At 45.2% G+C, this 21,961-nt stretch overlaps 2 protein-coding genes across 2 annotated transcripts in view; both read right to left on the bottom strand.

Annotated features, from left to right (window-relative positions):
* The window catches only part of rabgap1l (RAB GTPase activating protein 1-like), a 118,309-nt gene that overhangs the window by 77,033 nt on the left and 19,315 nt on the right, over positions 1 to 21,961 (bottom strand). The window contains exons 6-13 of the mRNA XM_083767493.1: positions 21,707 to 21,870; positions 20,901 to 21,011; positions 16,978 to 17,044; positions 16,182 to 16,284; positions 15,570 to 15,736; positions 12,665 to 12,785; positions 12,471 to 12,564; positions 10,745 to 10,895 (exon numbers count right to left, since the gene is read on the bottom strand). Coding sequence (XP_083623619.1) covers positions 10,745 to 10,895; positions 12,471 to 12,564; positions 12,665 to 12,785; positions 15,570 to 15,736; positions 16,182 to 16,284; positions 16,978 to 17,044; positions 20,901 to 21,011; positions 21,707 to 21,870 — 978 coding nt within the window. The remainder of the gene's footprint in view (positions 1 to 10,744; positions 10,896 to 12,470; positions 12,565 to 12,664; positions 12,786 to 15,569; positions 15,737 to 16,181; positions 16,285 to 16,977; positions 17,045 to 20,900; positions 21,012 to 21,706; positions 21,871 to 21,961) is intronic.
* LOC310860814 (G-protein coupled receptor 52-like) lies at positions 3,133 to 4,308 on the bottom strand (the record flags this gene model as incomplete). The annotated part of the gene is made up of 1 exon (XM_083768004.1): positions 3,133 to 4,308. The coding sequence occupies one exon, from the start codon at positions 4,306 to 4,308 to the stop codon at positions 3,133 to 3,135; it is 1,176 nt and encodes a 391-aa protein (XP_083624130.1).

Genomic DNA, 21,961 nt, shown 5'->3' on the forward strand with positions numbered 1-21,961 from the left:
AGTGTTTCCAACCTGTCATCTACCTCAGTGTTTCCAACCTGTCGTCTACCTCAGTGTTTCCAACCTGTCATCTACAGTACCTCAGTGTTTCCAACCTGTCGTCTACCTCAGTGTTTCCAACCTGTCATCTACCTCAGTGTTTCCAACCTGTCGTCTACCTCAGTGTTTCCAACCTGTCATCTACCTCAGTGTCTCCAACCTGTCATCTACCTCAGTGTTTCCAACCTGTCGTCTACCTCAGTGTTTCCAACCTGTCGTCTACCTCAGTGTTTCCAACCTGTCGTCTACCTCAGTGTTTCCAACCTGTCATCTACCTCAGTGTTTCCAACCTGTCATCTACCTCAGTGTTTCCAACCTGTCATCTACCTCAGTGTTTCCAACCTGTCATCTACCTCAGTGTTTCCAACCTGTCATCTACCTCAGTGTTTCCAACCTGTCGTCTACCTCAGTGTTTCCAACCTGTCGTCTACCTCAGTATTTCCAACCTGTCGTCTACCTCAGTGTTTCCAACCTGTCATCAACCTCAGTGTTTCCAACCTGTCGTCTACCTCAGTATTTCCAACCTGTCGTCTACCTCAGTGTTTCCAACCTGTCGTCTACCTCAGTGTTTCCAACCTGTCGTCTACCTCAGTGTTTCCAACCTGTCGTCTACCTCAGTGTTTCCAACCTGTCGTCTACCTCAGTGTTTCCAACCTGTCATCTACCTCAGTGTTTCCAACCTGTCATCTACCTCAGTGTTTCCAACCTGTCATCTACCTCAGTGTTTCCAACCTGTCGTCTACCTCAGTGTTTCCAACCTGTCGTCTACCTCAGTGTTTCCAACCTGTCATCTACCTCAGTGTTTCCAACCTGTCATCTACCTCAGTGTTTCCAACCTGTCATCTACCTCAGTGTTTCCAACCTGTCATCTACCTCAGTGTTTCCAACCTGTCATCTACAGTACCTCAGTATTTCCAACCTGTCGTCTACCTCAGTGTTTCCAACCTGTCGTCTACCTCAGTGTTTCCAACCTGTCATCTACCTCAGTGTTTCCAACCTGTCGTCTACCTCAGTGTTTCCAACCTGTCATCTACCTCAGTGTTTGTGTTTCCAACCTGTCGTCTACCTCAGTGTTTCCCAAACAGTTGATTTGGAACAAATGGGTGCACTTACTGCACTCAGCGATGTAGAAAACTCCACTGATGACCCAGCAATGACTCCAATAGCATCTATCAGGTCAGGGGAACATTTGCCTCAGGAGAAATCATTGGTTTGTTCGTCGCTTGGCTGACAAATGACAGTATTAAAGTCTTTGTTGACACCATCTAGAAAACATCTGATGGGTCGACTCAAGGGGAATGTACACAAGTGTTTGCAACACTGTGCTGCAGAAAACTAAAGGCAGTACAAACTAGTCCCGAGGTGGAGTCTTTGCAGTTAACCTATTAGAACTGGTTAAGCATCTGTGTCATTTAAGATTTTAGCCATTTTAGCCACCACTTGAGCCGTATGTAAAAAATGTAATAGAAAAATAGCTGAACTACAAGTTCACAACTGAGCGTGCAGACTTACTTTATTTAAAAAAATACGTCATTGAAAATGTTCACATATAATGATTGGGACACATAAAATGTCCGATATAACATGGGTGAGAGCGATATGGCAAAAGAATCAGAGAAAAAAATTATTTTTGTAAATCTGTTTTGCATTGAGGCGGATGGAGACGGGAGTTTTCAGTTCCGGTTAATTTCCGGTTCCGTTGTTTAGCAACCTAGAACCATTTATACGCTGGCGAAGAGCGCCATCTATCGCAAACCACTGAAAAGACCATAGGATGTAAATCACCGTCTTTGGCAGTGTAGCGTTGGATATGAAATTACGTGAATCACTGTCTTTGGCAAAATAAGGCTCCTGTATAGAGACAACCTGGCCTTTATCTTTCCTTCATCTGTCTCAGAGTACCATTAAGTAATAGTTGTTTAAATTGAAGCCACAAAGCAAATCCTGATTAATTTAACCCAGAGTGTAAAAAATGTACCAATTTCACACTCTCAACCAGTGCATTTACTTGCGGTGCATTCATTAAAATGAGTCTTTAAAATGTATTGGGGGGGGGGGGGGAGGGGGGGGGGGGGTTAACCATATTGCTGTTATGGCTGTTGTGGGAGTCAAACTCGTGACTTTACTGGGTTACCCGGACAGGCTGACAAAATGCTCTCACATCGTTCTGGATAAAGAACATTCACAGTCAAGGCCAAGTTATCATCTGTTGCTATTGAACAGAAAGAACTGTTAAGATGCCATTCATCTGTGTATGCGTTTGTGTGTACGCGTTTGTGTGTGTCCTGGGGGCACCCTTTCACCCTTTTTAGGTCATGAGTACACACGAGGATACTAGGCCCATGATTATGTGCTAATGATGCTAATGTGTAAGTATGCAGGGCCAAATCCAATACAGGCTAATCACATCAACTTTAACCTAATCCAAGCAGATATTTATGATCACCACATCACCGTGAAAAACTGGAGGGAAAACCTTAGTGAAACGTCTTGGGGGAATTTCCTCTGCTGATGATATAATAAGAGAAATGTAAACATGAAACCTGACTGAAACGTTGTTACGTACTGGTGCCGGGGGCGAAAATATCAGATCAACACAACACAGGTTTTCGCAACCATGTATAAATCAAGCATTTTACGAGCCTGAGAAAAGCATTGATGACACTAGGATGTAGGTGACAGTCACACACAGCTAAACCTCTTCACAACGCTAGTATCTTGGTGACAGTCAGACAGCAAAAACTTCTCATAACAACCACTTTAAATCGTCACCCCAAGTAGCTTTGCTGGTGTCGGCTCACAGACGTCATGTCGTGCTGGGAAGACTTCCTTCCTACTTGTGGCAGTTCATCCCCTGTCAAGTCAATTCAAAGTTCACCAGCGACCTGAGCCCGATTCAGACTTATAGTCGCGTGCCCCCAAACAAAGTCGATCTACACTCTTTCAGCATGTAGATCTGCTATTTTCGGGCACAGCCAGGCATTAATCAACGCTAATCCCGTGAAGACTCGAGGCTGAAGCTCCCGACATCTTGTAGGGGGGGAGGGGGTAAGAAAAGTGAGCTGTACAATCCCCTCCTTGGTGGGTTTGGGTTCAAATAGAGCCGGAGTTGGCCCGCTTCCTCACCTTCCTCGGCTCACCGAAATCCCTGTCGTCGGCCGCGCAGTGGCTGAACGAGCACATGGTCTGCGACAGCCGGCGCATGCCCAGGCGGAACACGCTGTTGGACAGGCTGTATATGAGGCAGTTGCAGAAGCTGTTGCTGATGGCCAGCCAGGTGGTGATGAAGGACAGGGCGGGGCTGTCCAGCACGTGGGCACTCTCCAGCAGGAAGTAGATGATGTAGGGCAGCCACAGCATGTAGAAGACGCTGGTGATGCGGAACAGCACCATGGCATAGCGCCGGTCGTGTCCGTGGCCCCCTCCTCCACCGTGATGGTGGTCTCCGCTGACGCCTGCCCCTCCACCATCGCCTCCGCCGCCTCCTCCGCCTCCTCCGCCTACAACCTCACCGGCCTCCATCTCCTGGCTGGGGAAGCGTGCACGGCGCTCGCTGATCTCGCGGTTGTGCTGCTGGCAGATGCGGAAGATGTGGAAGTAGGTGAAGCAGACGGCGAGCGCGGCCGGCGCGTACAGCAGGCACACCACGAAGCTTGTGAAGAGCGCCGACGTGGGCCAGGAGCGGGCGCACCACTCGAAGATGTCCCCGTGGTAGCCGGGCTTGCCCCAGCCAAAGAAAGAGGGCAGGAACACCAGGCCGGAGTAGAGCCAGATGAGGGCGATGCAGCAGCGCAGGCGGCCCGCCGTCACCAGCCGCGTGTAGGACAGCGGCCGCGTGATGGCCAGGTAGCGGTCCACGCTGATGCACGCCAGGCACGACATGGACACGCTCTTCAGCACCGAGATGACGTAGCTGAACGCCTGGCAGGTGACGGGCGACTCCACGCCGGCCGGGTAGCGCAGCAGGGACAGCGCGGGCACCAGGCAGCTGAGGCCCACCAGGAGGTCGGCGTAGGCCATGGTGCGGATGAAGTAGCTGGTGGTGTAGTGGTGCAGCAGCGGGGCGCAGTGGAACACAAAGATCACCGTCAGATTCCCGGCGATGATGAGCGCCGTAAGCAGCACGATGACGGCCGTCTCCAGGACGCAGGCGTCCGGGCCCTCGCGGTGGCCCCAGCCCAGTGGACACGAGTGGTTCCCGAACAGGAGCCCCCCGCCTAGGCTGCTGTTGCCAGTGGGCGCCGCCATTGGAGCGCTGGACTGATTCATGGCCGAGAGCTGGGAAGCCGTCCAGGTGGGTCAGGTTGGTGAATGGTCAGTTCCGCCAGTGCCAGGCTGGAACTGGACGCCCGCCCTCCTCGCCAACCACTCAGCTGGGCCGTCCGCCGCAACCTCGGAGCTCAGTAGATTTTCTCTCTCTCCGTCTCTCTCTCTCTCTCTCTCTCTCTCTCTCACACACACACACACACAGTCAGAGTGTCACATAGCTGGGTTTCAATCAAATGAAACTGTGACAAAGCGTGGAGGAAATCAATACATCCTCAGGAGAAAAGGCTGGCGGCCGGCTCAGCTCTCCTTTTTCCCATCAGTCATGTTTAGAAGAGCCACAGAGAAGCAGAGGGGAGAGGGAGGGAGGGACAACAGCAGAACGAGCGCAGCTGCGCTCGCTCAGCGAACGGACAGAAGGAGACAACGGCAGCGTGAATGATACGGCCTCCATGCGCCCCGGAGGCTTGTATACGGCTCCCTGCTGAACAGCCCACCTGTCTGCCGGCCACCTCTTCTGACTCTTACCGCCAGTTGTCACCAGGAGGGAGAGGGCACAATCTGTCCACACTAAAAGGCAAAGAACCACCGGAGGGGTGGAAAGCAGAAACCAAAGTAAAAAAATAAAAGACAGCACCGTGGGGCGGCCAGCGATTCCGGCAGGGAAAGGCTGCTCTTTCACTCCTATCGGAACAGATCCCCAGTCAGTGCAGATTAAACCAGCCAAAGAGCATGTGGCTTGTTCTATTGCGTTAAGCTCTGCGGGGTGAAAGCGAACTGTACGCGTCGCTCTGACATTCAAAGATAGTCTTTTGTTGCGGCAGAGCAGCAGCAGGCCCACAGGGCTGCTACTTTGTTTTGTGTGTCACGGTCACTCGGTTTGTTTTGGTGCCTGTCTGGGCTGCCTGTTTGTCCAGCTATTGTCTGAATCAAAACACAGACTCAGCCTACATCAACACAGAGATGTCCACGCCGGGGCTCACAGCACACAGCGCTGGACATGCAGGACCCGGCTGTGTTTACAACACATCCACACACACACAGGGGGAGAGACAGAGAGACACAGCCGTGACATGAGTCCATATAAACAAGCGCTGACATCCGCACAGCGTGTCACATTATCCATCATGGCAGCATCGAACATGAAGAGTAATCCAACACGGAAGTATCCAGCATGACGGTATCCAACAAGGAGGATTATCCAACAAGGAGGTTTATCCAGCAAGGAGATTTATCCAATGTGTCACTGAAAGTATCCAAGAAGAAGAAGAGGAGCTCTCCGAGGTGGGTGGGTATAGAACAGGAGCAGCTGATGAACAGGCTCTGTGCAGGAGCAGTGAGAAGCCAAACAGAGTAAACTCTGCAGCTCCACTCAACAACAACTCCTCACTGATCCAGTTCAGCTCCACTGCTCAGCGCTGTGTGTGTGTGTGATGTGAAATCAATCCGCATTCCTCTTGTTTATCCCATAAACTTGTTTTCAGTGGCGTGCCGGCCGTGACATTCTCCAGAGGCGACAGGCCGTAGGGGGGAGTGGCAGGAGAGCAGAGGGAGGTGCTAGGAGGTGTGAGGAGATGCTAGGAGGACAGAGGAGGTGCTAGAAGGACAGAGAAGTGTCTAGAGCGTCTCAATTCAACACGCCGGTCCTCTGGTCTGACGTGTCTGTGTCGTCCTGCTGTCCATCTGAACCAACGGAAAAGCCTCGACAAAAAGCCTTAGAGAGAAACAGCGGTCCCGACTCCCCAGTGTGTGTGTGTGTGTGTGTGTGTCTGCTGGTCTCAGCTCAGTCATTAACAAGACACTCCAGCGCTTCTCCTCCACACAGAATGAACCAGCCGGCTGATCCCAGAGCAGCAGATGTGAATGAATGAATGCGGTCGATCAACAGAGAGCAGCGAGGAGCAAACACTTTGAAAAATGAGCACAGACGGAGTGATGCTGGTGTGCTGGGAGAGAGGGGGGAGAGGAGAGGAGGAGGAGGAGGGATGAGAGGAGAGGAGGATAGAGGGAGTTGTGTCCCCCTGTGCTGCCTACTGCAGTGAGACACAGAGATGCTGTGACTGGGCTGCACTTCCCTCTCTCTCTCTCTCTCTCTAGCCGGCCACACACTGGCTCTCTCACTTGCTCATTTGCTAGGTCTCGCTCTCTTTCCCTCACACACACTCTCTAGCTTCTCTTGCCCCTCCATCCCCCCTCCTCCCAACTGCACCTGATGCTCTCTCTCTCTCCCCCCCCCCCCCCCCCCCCCCCCCCCCGGAATGGTTTCCTATGTACACCATTCACATTGTTTTCTATTGGCACCCCCCCCTCCTCTCATGCTCCAGTGGTCGTGTTGTTGTTGCAATGAACCCATGACTTCCTGTTTCTGCCAGGACTGTTTTAACACTAATCATCTGTTTTATTACTACCACTACTTTTACTAGTACTATTCATCTACTATTACTACTACTACTACTACTACCACAACCAGATCCACCTTCTTTTACAATACGTGTAGATTGACCCATAAAAAATAACTGTTATCTTTATTCGTCGTAGAAGCATTTTCTACAGTACATTTTGCACATGCATTGAATCATAGAATGTTTACCATCCTAACTATCAGGAGCAGTGGGTGATATCAATACATTTACCATCCAAACTATCAGGAGCAGTGGGTGACAGTTAGGGGTGTCTTGCTCAGGGGCACTATGACAACTAGACTGAGTGGTACGGAGGTGGAACCTGTGACCTTCTGCTCGGCTCCAGGGGCCACATAGTATTAGTAAAACTACACTATTGATTAGACTATCCAATAAGGCTGATGGTAGCCTGCCTGGGTCACAGTAAGGACAATCTCATTATAAACACAGATAATGTGTAACCAGCAGTCATCCTCTCCTCCTAACTCACTAGGGCTGTATCTTGCGTGTCTTAAGTACCAGGTCTTATTACCTAACTTGAGTAAACTAAAGACCTGGAGGCGTGATCAATGTCATTTGGCTATTCTGAGTGGCCAAAGAGCATTGATCACGCCTCCAGGTCTTTAGTTTACTCAAGTTAGGTAATGAGACCTGGTACTTAAGACACACAAAATACAGCCCATAATGTGTAACCAACAGTCATCCTCTCCTCCTAACTCAGACTCAGCAACACCCCCCAGACACTCTCTGTCTGTCTCCCTCTCTCTCTCTCACCCAAATTCTCACATCACATGACTCACTAATCATACAAGTATTACTACAATAAAACTACTGCATCTCTGTCAGGTGGAGACCTCATTATGTCCAAAACTGTTGGTAATACAGAGGTCGAAATAATACGTATATATCCGTTATACGTTTTATTCCTGTTCATATGGTCTTGATGTGTGTGTGTGTGTGTGTGTGTGTGTGTGTGTGTGTGTGTGTGTGTGTGTGTGAGTGTGAGTGTGAGTGTGAGTGTGAGTGTGTGTGTGTGTGTGTGTGTGTGTGTGTGTGTGTGTGTGTGTGTGTGCGCGCGCGCAGCGCGCGCGCAGGGGGGGGGTTAACACAGGGCCAAGAGGCACATCGGTGACCTCCTGATTACCAGAAGACCTCTCTGCTGCCAAAACTACAGTAATAGCACTACACATTTAACCACATGAACCCAGGCATTCCTGTTTTTATCATTATATAAAAAAGCTTCAAATATTTAAATACATAACAAAATAAGAATGTTCTCAACACATACAGTAGTCCCTGTAAAAGCACACAGCATGTTGTGTGATAAAGCATATGTAGGGCTTAATTTAATTAGTTTAAACTCACAGTCAGCTAACTAGAGAAGGAGCACTCTGAGAGAGTGAGAGAGAGAGAGAGAGAGAGAGAGAGAGAGAGAGAGAGAGAGAGAGAGAGAGAGAAAGAGAGAGAGAGAAAGAGAGAGAGAGATCGCCATGGAGACAGCATTCGTTCGGAGTGAAATAAAAAGAGAGTTGGAGGACGGTGGAGACGAGTGGGCAGCAGAGAAAGAGACGATTATCAGAAACATGAAGGACAAACCTTGAGCTGATTATTTATTAGACTCCCTTTGAGGAGAGACAGAGAATAGAATGACAGTCTATGAAGGACAACAACCACAAGACAGAAGACAAGCATATATAAAGAGTCTGTCTGTCTGTCTGCCTGTCTGTCTGTCTGTCTGTCTGTCTGTCTGTCTGTCTGTCTGTCTGTCTGTCTGTCTGTCTGTCCATCCTACCTGCACACTATTGAGGTCCAATGAAAAACATGGCCAGAGAGAGGATAGCGGAAACCACGCAATTCAAGGCAGCAACCCGCTCATCAGCAGGGCTTCATTGTCTTGATCAAGGAAACCTTGCAATTCCAAGGTAGCCGCTCTACCTCCTGAGTCACTGTTTAGGTCAGTGGTTCCTAAACCTTTCAGCATGTGACCCAAAACAAAAGACAAGATTAGGACCCAAACTAGTGAAAATATCTACAAGCTCACAACACGGCATGAAGTAACTTCTTAAAAATGCGTTTCTAATTCATGGAATGAAGATTGATAGATTGAAGGGTGCTCCAATGCATGGCTTTTGAAAATGACATGCTCAGTCATACTTGACCGTCATTTCAGGACAATGCCCTGAAATGTTGCATTGTTCACCTGTTGTATGGGCTCAATGCTCTTTTTGCATGTATTTAAGGCTATCCCACATGCTAACAACATACTGCAATTAGATAAACTACCATTACACTTCGGTATTCTAAAAGAAAAGTAACTCCTTAGAACATCAATGACGTCAAATGCGGCTCTGAAATCTAACATGACTGCTCCTGCCATTTTTGAGTCAGCATCAACTTCAATATTGTTTCAGGGAATGGAATTAATACACCCACCTGTGATCTGCCTTTCTCTCACACTCACACTCACACTCACACTCACACTCACACTCACACTCACACTCACACTCACACTCACACACTCACACTCACACTCACACACACACACACACACACACACACACACACACACACACACACACACACACACACACACACACCTATAGAATGTACAGTAGACAAGACAAGCTGCCATAGCAACATGCTTCATCTATTTGCAGGTTGTTTCCATGCCAGTGTGTTTTCCTTTTTTTGGTACTAACTCTCATCCAATCAGAACAGGCTTGGTAATTGCACATGTGAACATCTGTAGCATGCATACATTACAAGATACATTAACTGAATAATCTGGTGCTTGATAACTCACAGAACAAAAACACCCAGCCTACAGCCTAAAACTACAACACAGAGACCAAAAACTACAACACCCAGCCTAAAAACTCAACCTAATGTCATGGAATCTTGCGGTCTGACAAACCGTCTTACAAGTTTATATGGCAGGATTAATTTTGTCTTGAAGTCCAGGAATGCAGTCAACTAAACCGGCTTAAGTACTGTCAGTAATTACAAAAATTAAGTAAATTAAATCAAGTTATGAAGTCATTAGTGCTGCCAGAATTGGCAAAAAATTACTTTCCAATGTTCATTTTAAAACACCACATGGGTTCGATCCATTTGAACCTATCGAATTTCGAATGTATATTATTTTTTGATATAAAACATTGTACGCGGTAAAACTTAATTCAAATACAGCAGAAGTCTTTCTTTCTCTATATGCGTCAGCCTCGGTTGGTGATAATAAATGTGCTCTCTTGCTAAATCAAATGAATGATTCATACTTATTGTATTCATTTGCCTCATTTTAATAAAGCTGTATGGTTTAGTTAGCCCAGACTGATCTGATGAACAGAGACGCATCGCTCCGCCATGATGTGCTCATGATGATGGAAGTTGGAACAATCTTTACCTCGACATGAAAATTACAATCAAACCAATCTATTTGTTTTAGCTTTAAATCAAATTAAGGTACCAGTAGGCTACAAGAAAAATGTGACACGGTGGGAGTTTTACCATGAGGGACAAATAAGTGAAATACATAAAGACTAGCAACAACAGTAAGTAAAATAGCAAGGTACATTAGTTATAGTGCACTAAATTATTATACTGCTGAGTATATTCTTTATTTACTCAGGGTAGTAGATGAGCTGAACTGGGGTTCAGTGCCTTGCTCATGGTGTGTGTGTGTGTGTGTGTGTGTGTGTGTGTGTGTGTGTGTGTGTGTGTGTGTGTGTGTGTGTGTGTGTGTGTGTGTGTGTGTGTGTGTGTGTGTGTGTGTGTGTGTGTGTGCGCGCGTGTGCATGTGCGTGTGCGTGTTTGTGTGCGTGTGCGTGTGCGTGCGCGTGTGTGTGTGGTTAACACAGGGCCAGGAGGAAAACCGGTGACCTCCTGATTACCAGAAGACCTCTTTGCTGACCTCTCTGCTGACTACAGTAATACTGTAGCACTACACATTTAACCACATGAACCCAGGCATTCCTGTGCGTGTGTGTGTGTGTGTGTGTGTGTGTGTGTGTGTGTGTGTGTGTGTGTGTGTGTTTTACCTTGGTAATGAGTATGCGGTAGCATTCTAGCAGGGTGTGGTCGCTATGACAACCAGAGAGGAGGGTCCACACTTCAGCTCTCAGGGCCTCAGGGACCCCAGGCTTCACTAGAGCAGACAGACCCTTAGGACGCATGGACAGGTTCCCATGCCTACACACACACACACACACACACACTTTGTATTACTACACTTGTGAGGACAGACATCACCATTTTAAGTAGAGATGGGCAATCGATATGGCAATATATCGTGATATTTTATTTCCCAATATTGTAGCGATACTCCAGGCTGCAGTATTGTGATCTTTTGGAGAAAGAAACTGTTCCCATGCATAGAAACCAGTCACTTTGTCTACTCTGGCTTTTGTATTCACAATTATTTCCTATGTATACTCATTGTAACTTCAAACTTCCATTTGAACCATGATATAGATTCATTGAAAACTCACATCCTTGGTTCTGGCAACTGATACTGGCCCTCCAATAGGTGAAGGGGCCATGATTTATTTTCCTTTTTCCATTTTCCAAGAGTTCAGAGTATGGGTATATATGCTTTTCAGACTAGGGCTTTTATGGTTAAGTCTCCCATTGGCTTAGAGGCAGCCTAGAGGCAGCCAATCATGAAAAGGTGTCCACACTACGGTTGTCACTACGGCTAATGCCGTCAGTATGTTCGTTAGTAAATGTAGTCCAGGTGCTTTTCAAGCACCTGGCAAAAAACGAATGAAAAGAATATCCAGCTAAATTGTCACAATGTCTATTTCTCAAATTCTACTAATATACTTGTCACCCTGCCACTGATACTGATGTTAACAAACAGGGTTTGAATTAGCAGAGAATGAGATTTATTTGACATTATTTATTGTGTATTTGTTGATTGATAATTGAATGTTGACTCCATTGAAGGGAGCAACTACTGTGGGGTATGGGGACCATGCCAACAGTGGGAGGGTTTGTTTAGAGAACTCTTTAATTATATTATGTGGATCATATTATGTGGATAATTATTATAGTACTAGCCCTTACCCGTTGTGAGATATTCCCCCCCCCTTGTGGCTGTGGGGGGTACTGCGCTCGGGTGCGTTTGTAATTGACTAATAAATTCATTAATAATCATTAATGTGTCAAATCGAAAAAAGGGCTTCGTTACGCCCTCCATATTCATATGGTCAATGCCTGTGTGAAAAGTGGGAGTGATTGGTGCAGGCAGTAAGGAGCTACGGCGGTGTTTCTGACACACACACAGACAGACATTGTTAGAATTATAGTATGATGATGATGATGATGATTATGTGACACTAAAATGTATGTTATGAATTGTGATGTCTCTGGACATTGGGAATGCACTGGTATGATTGCGGAATCAATCCAGGGTTCGTTTGGTCCATGGGAGGGGCCTAGCCTTCATAAGAGCACCTGCCACTGCCCCGGCAATCAATGTAGGATTGCACAGGGTGCAGAGCAGACCTAGATGGAGCCAATCTGGCCAGTGGGCTGTATATACATGTTGGAACTATGCAAGGTGAATAAAACGTTTTTTTTATTTTGCTTAAAGGACTGGCATTTTTGGTATTTTGCTCTTTGAGTGTTTTTGGAGTACTTTGAGAGCTGTTTCGAGTGACATTTTGGCCCACATTACCTTCACTTAAGGACGAAATGTGACAACAAGTAAACACATCAGTATCTCTAACTCTGATCCTGTTTGAGTGCAAACAGTTTTCTTACCATCTGTTGAGGATTCCTCCCCAGGACTCCAGGATCTTTTCAGGACAGTCCTTGGAGACATCCCCTGTCCCACTGGAGATCTCACTGTCACTGTCTGAAGAAGAAGAATATATATGTATGATTTATTATGAAGATGTCACTGTCTGCAGAATACTACTACAGTATACTACTACAGACAGACAGGCGTTATGTACCTTCCTCAATGTCCTCGTCCTCAGCAGGTGAGGTGGGTTGTCCCGCGTTGCGTCTCTCCGACTCCCTCTGCAGGCTGACCACCTCATACACCACGTCCCCCTGACTGGCCTTGTCTGAGCGCTGAACACACACACACACACACACACACACACAAACACACACTTAATCAATTTTGCCATTTTTACCCGTAAGCCTAAAGCCGAAAAATTGCAACAATTGCTAAATTACAACGCGTTGCAGGAGAGAAGGAGGGAGAGAGAGAGAGAGAGAGAGAGAGAGAGAGAGAGAGAGAATACATTTTGGAACTATCAACTGTGCATGGTTAAAATCCTGAAGGGTACAGAGAGGAAGAGAAGACACACTGTACTAAAAGTGGGATCAACAACCTACAACCTTGAGATCAACCAGTAAGGATGGCAGACTATTAGCAATGTGTACCAGTTAGAAAATACCAAATGCAGTCTGACTCTGCATGCATATCACTATTACAGACACACTAGGGCAGTGGTTCTCAAACCTTTTGTATTTGTACACCTGAAAATAACGTTTTAATCCAGAATTACATTATTACTTTACAGGGCACCAATGTCTGACGTAAATTACGCCTCCCACGTGGGTCGCGTTTTTCATCCCAATGATGATGTTTAAGATCGCTATATGGAACTGTGTTCCAAAATTGTCCCGGCGGTTTGACTCGTATGGATATGAAGCATCAACTGACAGTCAGGCTATCTATCGTAAACGATAGATAGCCACCTCCCCCACAATATCGCCAAGACAGTTTGTATATTGTTGGACCACAATTCTTTTATGAGACGATTCTAAGATGACCCAATGATATTTTCCATAGAGAAAATACTTCTGGGGATGAGCGAGTGACGTCAGGACTTCAGTACTCTATAGCACCTTACATTTATGTTATACCAGTAAGACGCCCTGAGGGCGCTAAAGGGGCGAGTGCGCGTGTACGCATCCGCCTGGGTGACAGCAGACTGCTGGGCGAGTGCTAGCGCTTTGGCATGGGGTTAAGATCAACATATGGAATGAATTCTGTACTTGATGAGGTCAGATCAACATATATGGAGACGGCCATATATGGTGGTGTGACACGACTGACGGACAGGTTTTTCAGGTTTTCATAGTAATCTGCGACCTATGGTCGCAATTAAAATTCATAGGTCGAAACGTTGGATAATAATAAACATACAGCATTGTGGCTATGTGTGTGCGGCCTTTTTTACGCAATTAAAATACATACATCTTTCCACCTAAGATACAGGAAAACTTTAGACATTTCCATTAGGACAGATTACTCTTCATGTGACCACCGCGCTCTGACTTTAGGTGCTTTACCCGTTCAAAACATATCAAATAAATAATGGTAGTGGGTCGCAGTCGCACACACCAAGACTTCAGTTCAAAATATTTAAATAACGGTAGTGGGTCGCACACACCAAGACTTCAGTTCAAAATATTTAAATAACGGTAGTGGGTCGCACACACCAAGACTTCAGTTCAAAATATTTTTTTCATTTTTGATGATGAAGGCTGGATAGCCGAAACGTTTGTCCCTGAAATGAAATAAATATTTTGAACTGAAGTATTGGTGTGTGCGACCCACTACCGTTATTTATTTGATACATTAGGACAGATTGAAATTATCTTCACAATTGACATTTAACCACTTGAACAACACCTGGGAGGAACATTCTGCATAAATAGCCGATCTACATGCTTACTATGTGTCGTTTGTAGATCGGCTACCTTTGGCGAAGAGATTTTGTGTAGTGTTAAGTGATTCCAAATATTCTGTGGCACCCCTGGACTTGCATCAAGGAACCCTGAGAGTCCCTGGACCCCACTTTGAGAACCACTGCTCTAGGGCTTTGGGTTTTTACAGGAATAATTGCTGAATCGTTATTAAAATAAATTCCAATTTAACCACTCGGTGAGCTTGTAACAATTAGAGCTGCTGTAGTAGAACCAATGTTCTGCTATAATTACTAGAGCCACTGTACTGCCATCTGTTATCACACCACATCTATTCCTGCCCATGGACTCATTCATTTCATGCTTTTTCCATTGAATTTGAAGAGTTTTGATGACACACACACACACACACACTGCAATGAGAATTGCTAGTAATAACAGCAATTTGATGATTGGGTAATCATTCTATGACTAACAGCTAATTGAACATTTGAGTTCATTACTAACTTGGCATTTCTTAATCTGTTAATACTTTGTTGTAGAGTTCAAATGAACAAATATCTTGTCTTATCTTCCGATATAATGAGGTAGAGGTCTTCTTAACTTTGACTGACAATATTGATTCAGTATTTTATCAAAGTTCACACCAAAATACAAATGTGGCTACCGTACCATCAGAAACGTTAATATGTTAACCGCAAGGTAGCAACGATTTAGTAATGAGCCACTCACATCCACGTTCACGAGAAAAAAGGCTCAAACACATGAAACGCGTCAACGGCAGCGTGCACCATTGTGGAAAAAGCATGTGAAAGACGGCAGTAAATGGTATCTTATCTTACCTGTTGTACTTCAAGATATAGGTGTTACCGGTATGTATTTTGGTGGGCCGTGATGGCATAAATGCTTGATTTATACTATACTGCTGAAAGTAGAAGATGTACAAGCCTGTTGTAGATTTTCTGAGCACAACACCCAGATAAAATGTCATGTCTTAGTTCTACTGGATCTCTTCTCCACTAGTCCCTCCATAACATTTAGTCTAGTTTCTATTTGTCAATGTCAGTGTCTAAATGTCAATATTTAGTCATATAGTTTGTATCATCATATTTACTTTTCGACAGTGAAAAAAGTTTTTTTTAAGTCATAGTTTTAGTTGACAAAATGAACACTGGAAGGTGTTTATTATCGTACCTGTTGTAGTTTGAGGTAGAAGGTGTCGCTGTAGGCTTTGCGGCTGAAATACCAGAAGCGTTCGTTGGCTGGATAGACCCTGACCAGAGTCTCCAACAGGAACCTGACGGGTTCCACCACCTCTGTGACCACCAGGTCCACCGCTACTGTCATGTACACCTGTTTATCTGAACAATACATGAAAATCAATACACCCATTTAGGTGAACAATACATGAAAATCAATACACCCATTTAGGTGTACAATACATTAATATTAATACACCCGTGTACAATGCATAAATATTCTGTTATATAAAAGTTTATGTGTAGAATACATTAATATTTCCAGTAAGACACCCTGAGGGTGAGAACGCTGAAACAACAGAGCTTCTGAATACGGAACAGTTGAGAAGCAGGAGTTAAACTACCAGTAAGGGCGAGAAGCGACCTCGCCCTAAAGGTTATATTACACCACCAGGACCACTGCTACAGTCATATACACCTGTTATTTTGTAACATACCTTCATATTACACACACACCATTTTGGAAAATGTGTCCAAAATAGGGACACAAGCGTTGACATGGTTAAGAAATACGACAATCAAACACACAGTATATTGTGGGTCTCACCTTTGGGGGTGTCTTCATTGAGAGCCTGGAATGTGGGCATGTTGGGGTTCCATGTTCCACTGATGACGTACGACTTCCCATCAGAACTCTTCCCCATGGACTCCTGGACAGCAGTTCACTTTATTTATTCATTGTAATGTACATACAAGGTCACATTTTAATCACACTCACATGCTGTACGTATATTAGCTTCAAAAGGTGTCAAAACTATTGTGTGACCAATCACAAAGTGGATAACGTAGAGGTGGTGAACAGTATCTGATCAATGAAAGGAGGGTGCAGGCTTGTAGGTAACGGGAATGCTCGCCTCAAAACAACCTCACCCTCATCTTTTTCAGCCAAACACTCGGTGGGGCGGTTTAGTTTGTGTATTCCTGTATTTGTTTTACTGAGGATAAGGAAAATAAGTTTAGGGTTAGGCGTCGTTTTACTGCTCTTAAGTTTAGGAATAGGTTAGTTTTTGGCACCGTTTTGCTGAGGTTAAGTTTAGGAACAAGGCTAGGTTTAGGCATAGTGTACTGAGATTACGTTCAGAGTTCGCCGGAGTTCGCCGGAATTTGCTGTGTTTTGAGGCGAGCGTTCTGGTATTCTTATAGTTGACCAATGAAGAAGTGTGGTTTATTTGACAAATTGAAATGAAAATCTGAATGAAAAGTTTTTGACTAATTAAAAAGAAGCTGCTGCCATGCCAAAAAGGTGGGAACATTATTTCAACAAATTTTTAATAATAGCATGTATCCAACCAATAATAAGATACTGTACTTCACCAATGAAACAGTGTTTAAAGAGTGCTCACCATGTCTAAAAGGTGCATATCACTGTTGCGTACTTTCTGCCCAGGACTCAGCAGCATGCCAAAACACCTGCAACACACACGCACGCACACACGCACGCACACACGCACGCACACATGCACGCACACACACCACCAGACAGTGGCATTGTGGTTAGAGTGCATGCCCTGAAACTGGGAGGTCGGGGGTTCGATCCCCGGCCAGGTCATACCAAAGACTGTAAAAATCTAATCAAAGGGTTGGATTGGGGGTCAAATCAACTAATGTTTCCTGAGCGCTGCTCACCGCTCCAAGAGATGGGTCAAATGCGGAGAACAAATTTCACTGCGGTATTGTGTGTGACTAATTGTGCGACTTTGACTTTGACACACACGCACGCACACACACACAAGCTCTGCTCTATCAATAACAAAAAGCAGGAAGTAGCCTACTAACGCACAGCTACATGTAGGCAACGACTTTTGTACTATTCTTATTTTAAAGCAGCACTATGTAACTTTACTGTAGTACCCTGGATTTTAACCTGTGTCTCCACACTAACACTGAGAAAATAGAGCCTGCCTGCTAGCTCTGGGGGGAAATAGAATTGTGACCTTCAGGTCAAAATTTGTGTCTAACCAAGCACAGGATCTAAATGTTTCAATAGAAGAGCAGGGAGAAGTAATATTGTATTAACATACTCAAAATAAAAATGTATTCACAAAACAGTTACATAATACAGCTTGAACCTGCCTGCAGTGCAAGCCATTAGAAAACATGAATAATCTCTTGTGCATTACTAGAATTTCGCGGCCCTGCCGGGCCGCTCATCCCAGAGTTACGTTGCAGCGCACTATGGGAATAAGGAAATTGCGGGAGTTGACTCCACATGTAGTAACGGATGGGTTATTAGTTATTATTATGTGTCCTTATTAGTGTAGTGTAGTCAACACATTATGGCTCGTACACACATTTTCTCCGATTATGCTGTCGGGGAGCATTTTTGGCGCTCACAGACAAAACCCCTGATCTGACGTTAAGCGGTGGCCAAAAGGTAGATGACGATCTACCAGTAGATCACAAAGGCTTTGCAGGTAGACCACATGACATGCCCCTAAAAATATATATAATTTTAATATAAAAAACGATTTTTGCATCTGCTGCTTGAGATGACTTGATTGATTGACATCAAAAAGGGCCTGTCAGCTCAAACACACAATGCAATACTTGTTGCTTACAATCATCAGTAGCAAAGTCAAATACCAACAAAAAAAATAACCCTACCATTTCCATTTCCCCCCCTCTATTTCCCATTCCATGTGCGTTTGTCTTATATGTAGCCTATGAAAGGCCCCTCAATTACATTTTGTAACTATTTTCAGCAATGGGATGATAGTTTTATTTGGTAGCTATATGTTGTTGAGCTGGTCGTTTTGAAAGTAGCTCTCAAATAAAAGAAAAAGTGTGGGCACCCCTGGTATAGATGATTATATATATATATTCATTCCGTCGGTAAATCCCTGTAGGCTACCCACATATTGGTAGCCTATATTAGCCCAATATTGGCGTTACGCATTTCACTTGAATAATGTTGTGTGCACGTGTGCGGAGAAAGACAGAGTTATTTAATGAAACTCAAGATTATAACGTCCTGTCTCGCTACATGCCTCGGCGCCGCCCTGTGTGTAGCCCAAAGGTGTAGCCCAAAAGTGTAGCCTGCATGGCTATTCCTGTGTGTGTGGCGTGCCGAGAGAGAGAGAAAGAGAGAGAGAGCGAGAGAGACATCCTGCACGTGCATCATGTCATAATGAATTGGAATAAAAAAACAAATGATGTAGCCGCTGCCTATATGTATCGGGTCTGGATCGCATGTTGGTGAACTCTTGCAGTGTGTGATAAGATATAATGACAGACGATTTAAAAAGAAAACACTCCTGCAGTGTGAAATGCACAACGATCTGATGAGTCGCCGACAACATCCGGGTGCAGGATGAGCTGGTTTGGAGCAGAGGCTCCAATGAGAAGACGGTACAGTGTTGCCAGGTTCGCGAATTGTAAGCGAGTAGTGTGTGTAAGTAGCGTGGTGAAAGGCCTTGTTTCTGGGCCTGTTTTGTTGTTTCTGGGCCTGTTTTCATAGACCAGTGGAGCAACAGTGGAGTTGCCAGGTCCGCGAGTTTTAAGCGAGTCGTAGTGTGTGTAAGTAGCGTGTTGAATGGCATTCGTTTGTGGGCTTGTTTTCATAGACCTGGCGAATTTTGCGCACAAATCTTTTGCTCACATGTTTTCATTTGTAGTATAGGATGCATCTGATTAATGGTTAAATTAGATCAAAATGATGTTCCTATTTCCTATTCCTGAAGTGCCCTTGAGCAAGGCACTGAAGCCCCAACTGCTCCAGCGGAGCTGCTTAGTGGCCAACAGTATACGACTGTGGTTGTACTGGTCAGCTCCCAGTACAACAGTATCAGACTGTGGTTGTACTGGTCAGCTCCCAGTACAACAGTTTCAGACCAGTACAACAGTATCAGACTGTGGTTGTACTGGTCAGCTCCCAGTACAACAGTATCAGACTGTGGTTGTACTGGTCAGCTCCCAGTACAACAGTATACGACTGTGATTGTACTGGTCAGCTCCCAGTACAACAGTATCAGACTGTGGTTGTACTTGTCAGCTCCCAGTACAACAGTATCAGACTGTGGTTGTACTGGTCAGCTCCCAGTACAACAGTTTCAGACCAGTACAACAGTATCAGACTGTGGTTGTACTGGTCAGCTCCCACAGTACAACAGTATACAACTGTGGTTGTACTGGTCAGCTCCCAGTACAACAGTATCAGACTGTGGTTATACTGGTCAGCTCCCAGTACAACAGTTTCAGACCAGTACAACAGTATCAGACTGTGGTTGTACTGGTCAGCTCCCAGTACAACAGTTTCAGACTGTGGTTGTACTGGTCAGCTCCCAGTACAACAGTATAAGGGGCTTTTCAAACGGGAAGCGAGTGAACACAGGCGTTGTTGCCTGGATCAACGACTGGTCTCCTCGCGCAAAAATGCAGGTCTCATTGAAAATTAACTATAGGCGCGTTATATCGATTCACGTTTGAAAGGCCCTGTGTGTGTGTGTGTGTGTGTGTGCGTGCCAGGCGGAGGACAAGGCGGACATTCTGAACAAGGAGTTGCTGAACACCAAACTGGTGTGTCTGTTTCTATGTGCAGGGTGTTGCTCAAAATAAGCAAAAATAAATAAATAAATAAAATCTAAAACATAATTGGAATTCTGATGAGGGTTTGCTCATCAGATGCTGGTGGTGTGGTCTTCTCTTATTGGATGCTGGTGGTGTGGTCTTCTCTTATTGGACATGTTCCATCATATGCTGGTGGTGTGGTCTTCTCTCATTGGACATGTTCCATATAGCTGGTGGTGTGGTCTTCTCTTATTGGACATGTTCCATATAGCATTGGTCCATATGAATCAGATCAAACAGTGTGGACGGTACCACACTGTATAACATATCATGTTCAGGACGGAGGCGCCATCTAGTGGTCATCCTGCTGATTACTATGGATAGTTTGTCTTTCTGAAAGGCTAGGTCTGCTTAGCTGCTTCCCTGCTATATAGAGCTGGTGCGTATGTGCACGCCCGTGCATGTGTTGAAGGTAACTTGGCAGTGACAGAGTTAGGTGTGTGTGTGTGTGTGTGTGTGTGTGTGTGTGTGTGTGTATGTGTGTGATTTCAATACACCCAGATTATCGTACAAAGAGTTTCGTACAAAGCTGTGTTTGAACTATAAAGATTCTTTGTTATTTTTCCCTCTGTTGATGCTATTGACTGAACTGTAGACTGACTTCACTACATTCATTGCTCAATATTTGGTTCATTTCCATTACAACAGATCATAGCTGTCATAAAAAAACAATGTTATGAGTGTAAACATGGAGTCTCACCTCTCAATGGCCAGCTCCTTGTTACACATCTGCTGAACAGACACCAGCACCTTTTTCTGAACCCCCTGACGCAGCTTGAAGAACAACTTCTCTCTGTCCTTAGGAACAGGACTTAGGAGAGAAGAGGACAGCATTAAGCCCCATTATATTCTTTATCACATTGGCTCTCAAACTTTTCAGGTTGTGTCGCCACCCCCACAAAATAATCATATTTGAACTGGGGACCTAGCCTGACACTCAGTCTGAAATTCCATTTTGTTTCACTTCATCGCCAGAACATATTTTTTTAATGAGGGTGGCTAGCGATTCAGGGCTGGGTGGGAGCACTGGGGACCCGTCCCCTACTGAGTGGCAAAAAACTATTTTCTGGCCTAGACAACTCATACATGCAAACAGAAAACTCCTATGTCATATCTGATTGCATTAACCAACCTTAAATTCACCAACATTGTAGCTGCAACAAAATCTTGAATTATCTGCAAAGTTTTTGTTTAATAAAAATCCAACTTTTGACATGTGAGCTACTTTCTGTCAATAAATTCCATGCAGGTGATTATCTTTCTAAGTTTGGAAGCCTCGTTTTTTATAACGCAGCGTCCTTCTGCCTCCGGCATTATGCGCAATTTAGAAACAGGTGGTACGCAGGACCGTTGAGTGATTTCCAACGAGCGCTTCCAAACTCCAACGCACCATATGCTGCTCAATGTTTTGCCACTCAGTGTAAATGAGGGGGGCGTGTCCCGGTGGCAAAGTGACACATGTGCATACTCTATAATCATATTTAGCAGTTAGTGCTGCTATCTAACCTGTAGTTTCCTTTGCCGTCATCCTCCTTGACCTCCAGGGAGGCGGTGAAGGTGAACTGGTCACTGTCAGGAGACACACACACTGAGGCGTCTCTGATGTCTGGAGCTGACGGACGAGACGAGCGCTTAAACGCTGTAGAGAAACTGTAGAGGATGCGACTAACCTGAAGATGCACACACACACAAACATATTAACAACACACCGTGGAGGCACACACACACACACACACACACACACACACACACACACACACA

This window comes from Protomyctophum parallelum, assembly GCF_964188405.1.
Source record: "Protomyctophum parallelum genome assembly, chromosome: 6".
NCBI classification, from domain to species: Eukaryota; Metazoa; Chordata; class Actinopteri; order Myctophiformes; family Myctophidae; genus Protomyctophum; species Protomyctophum parallelum.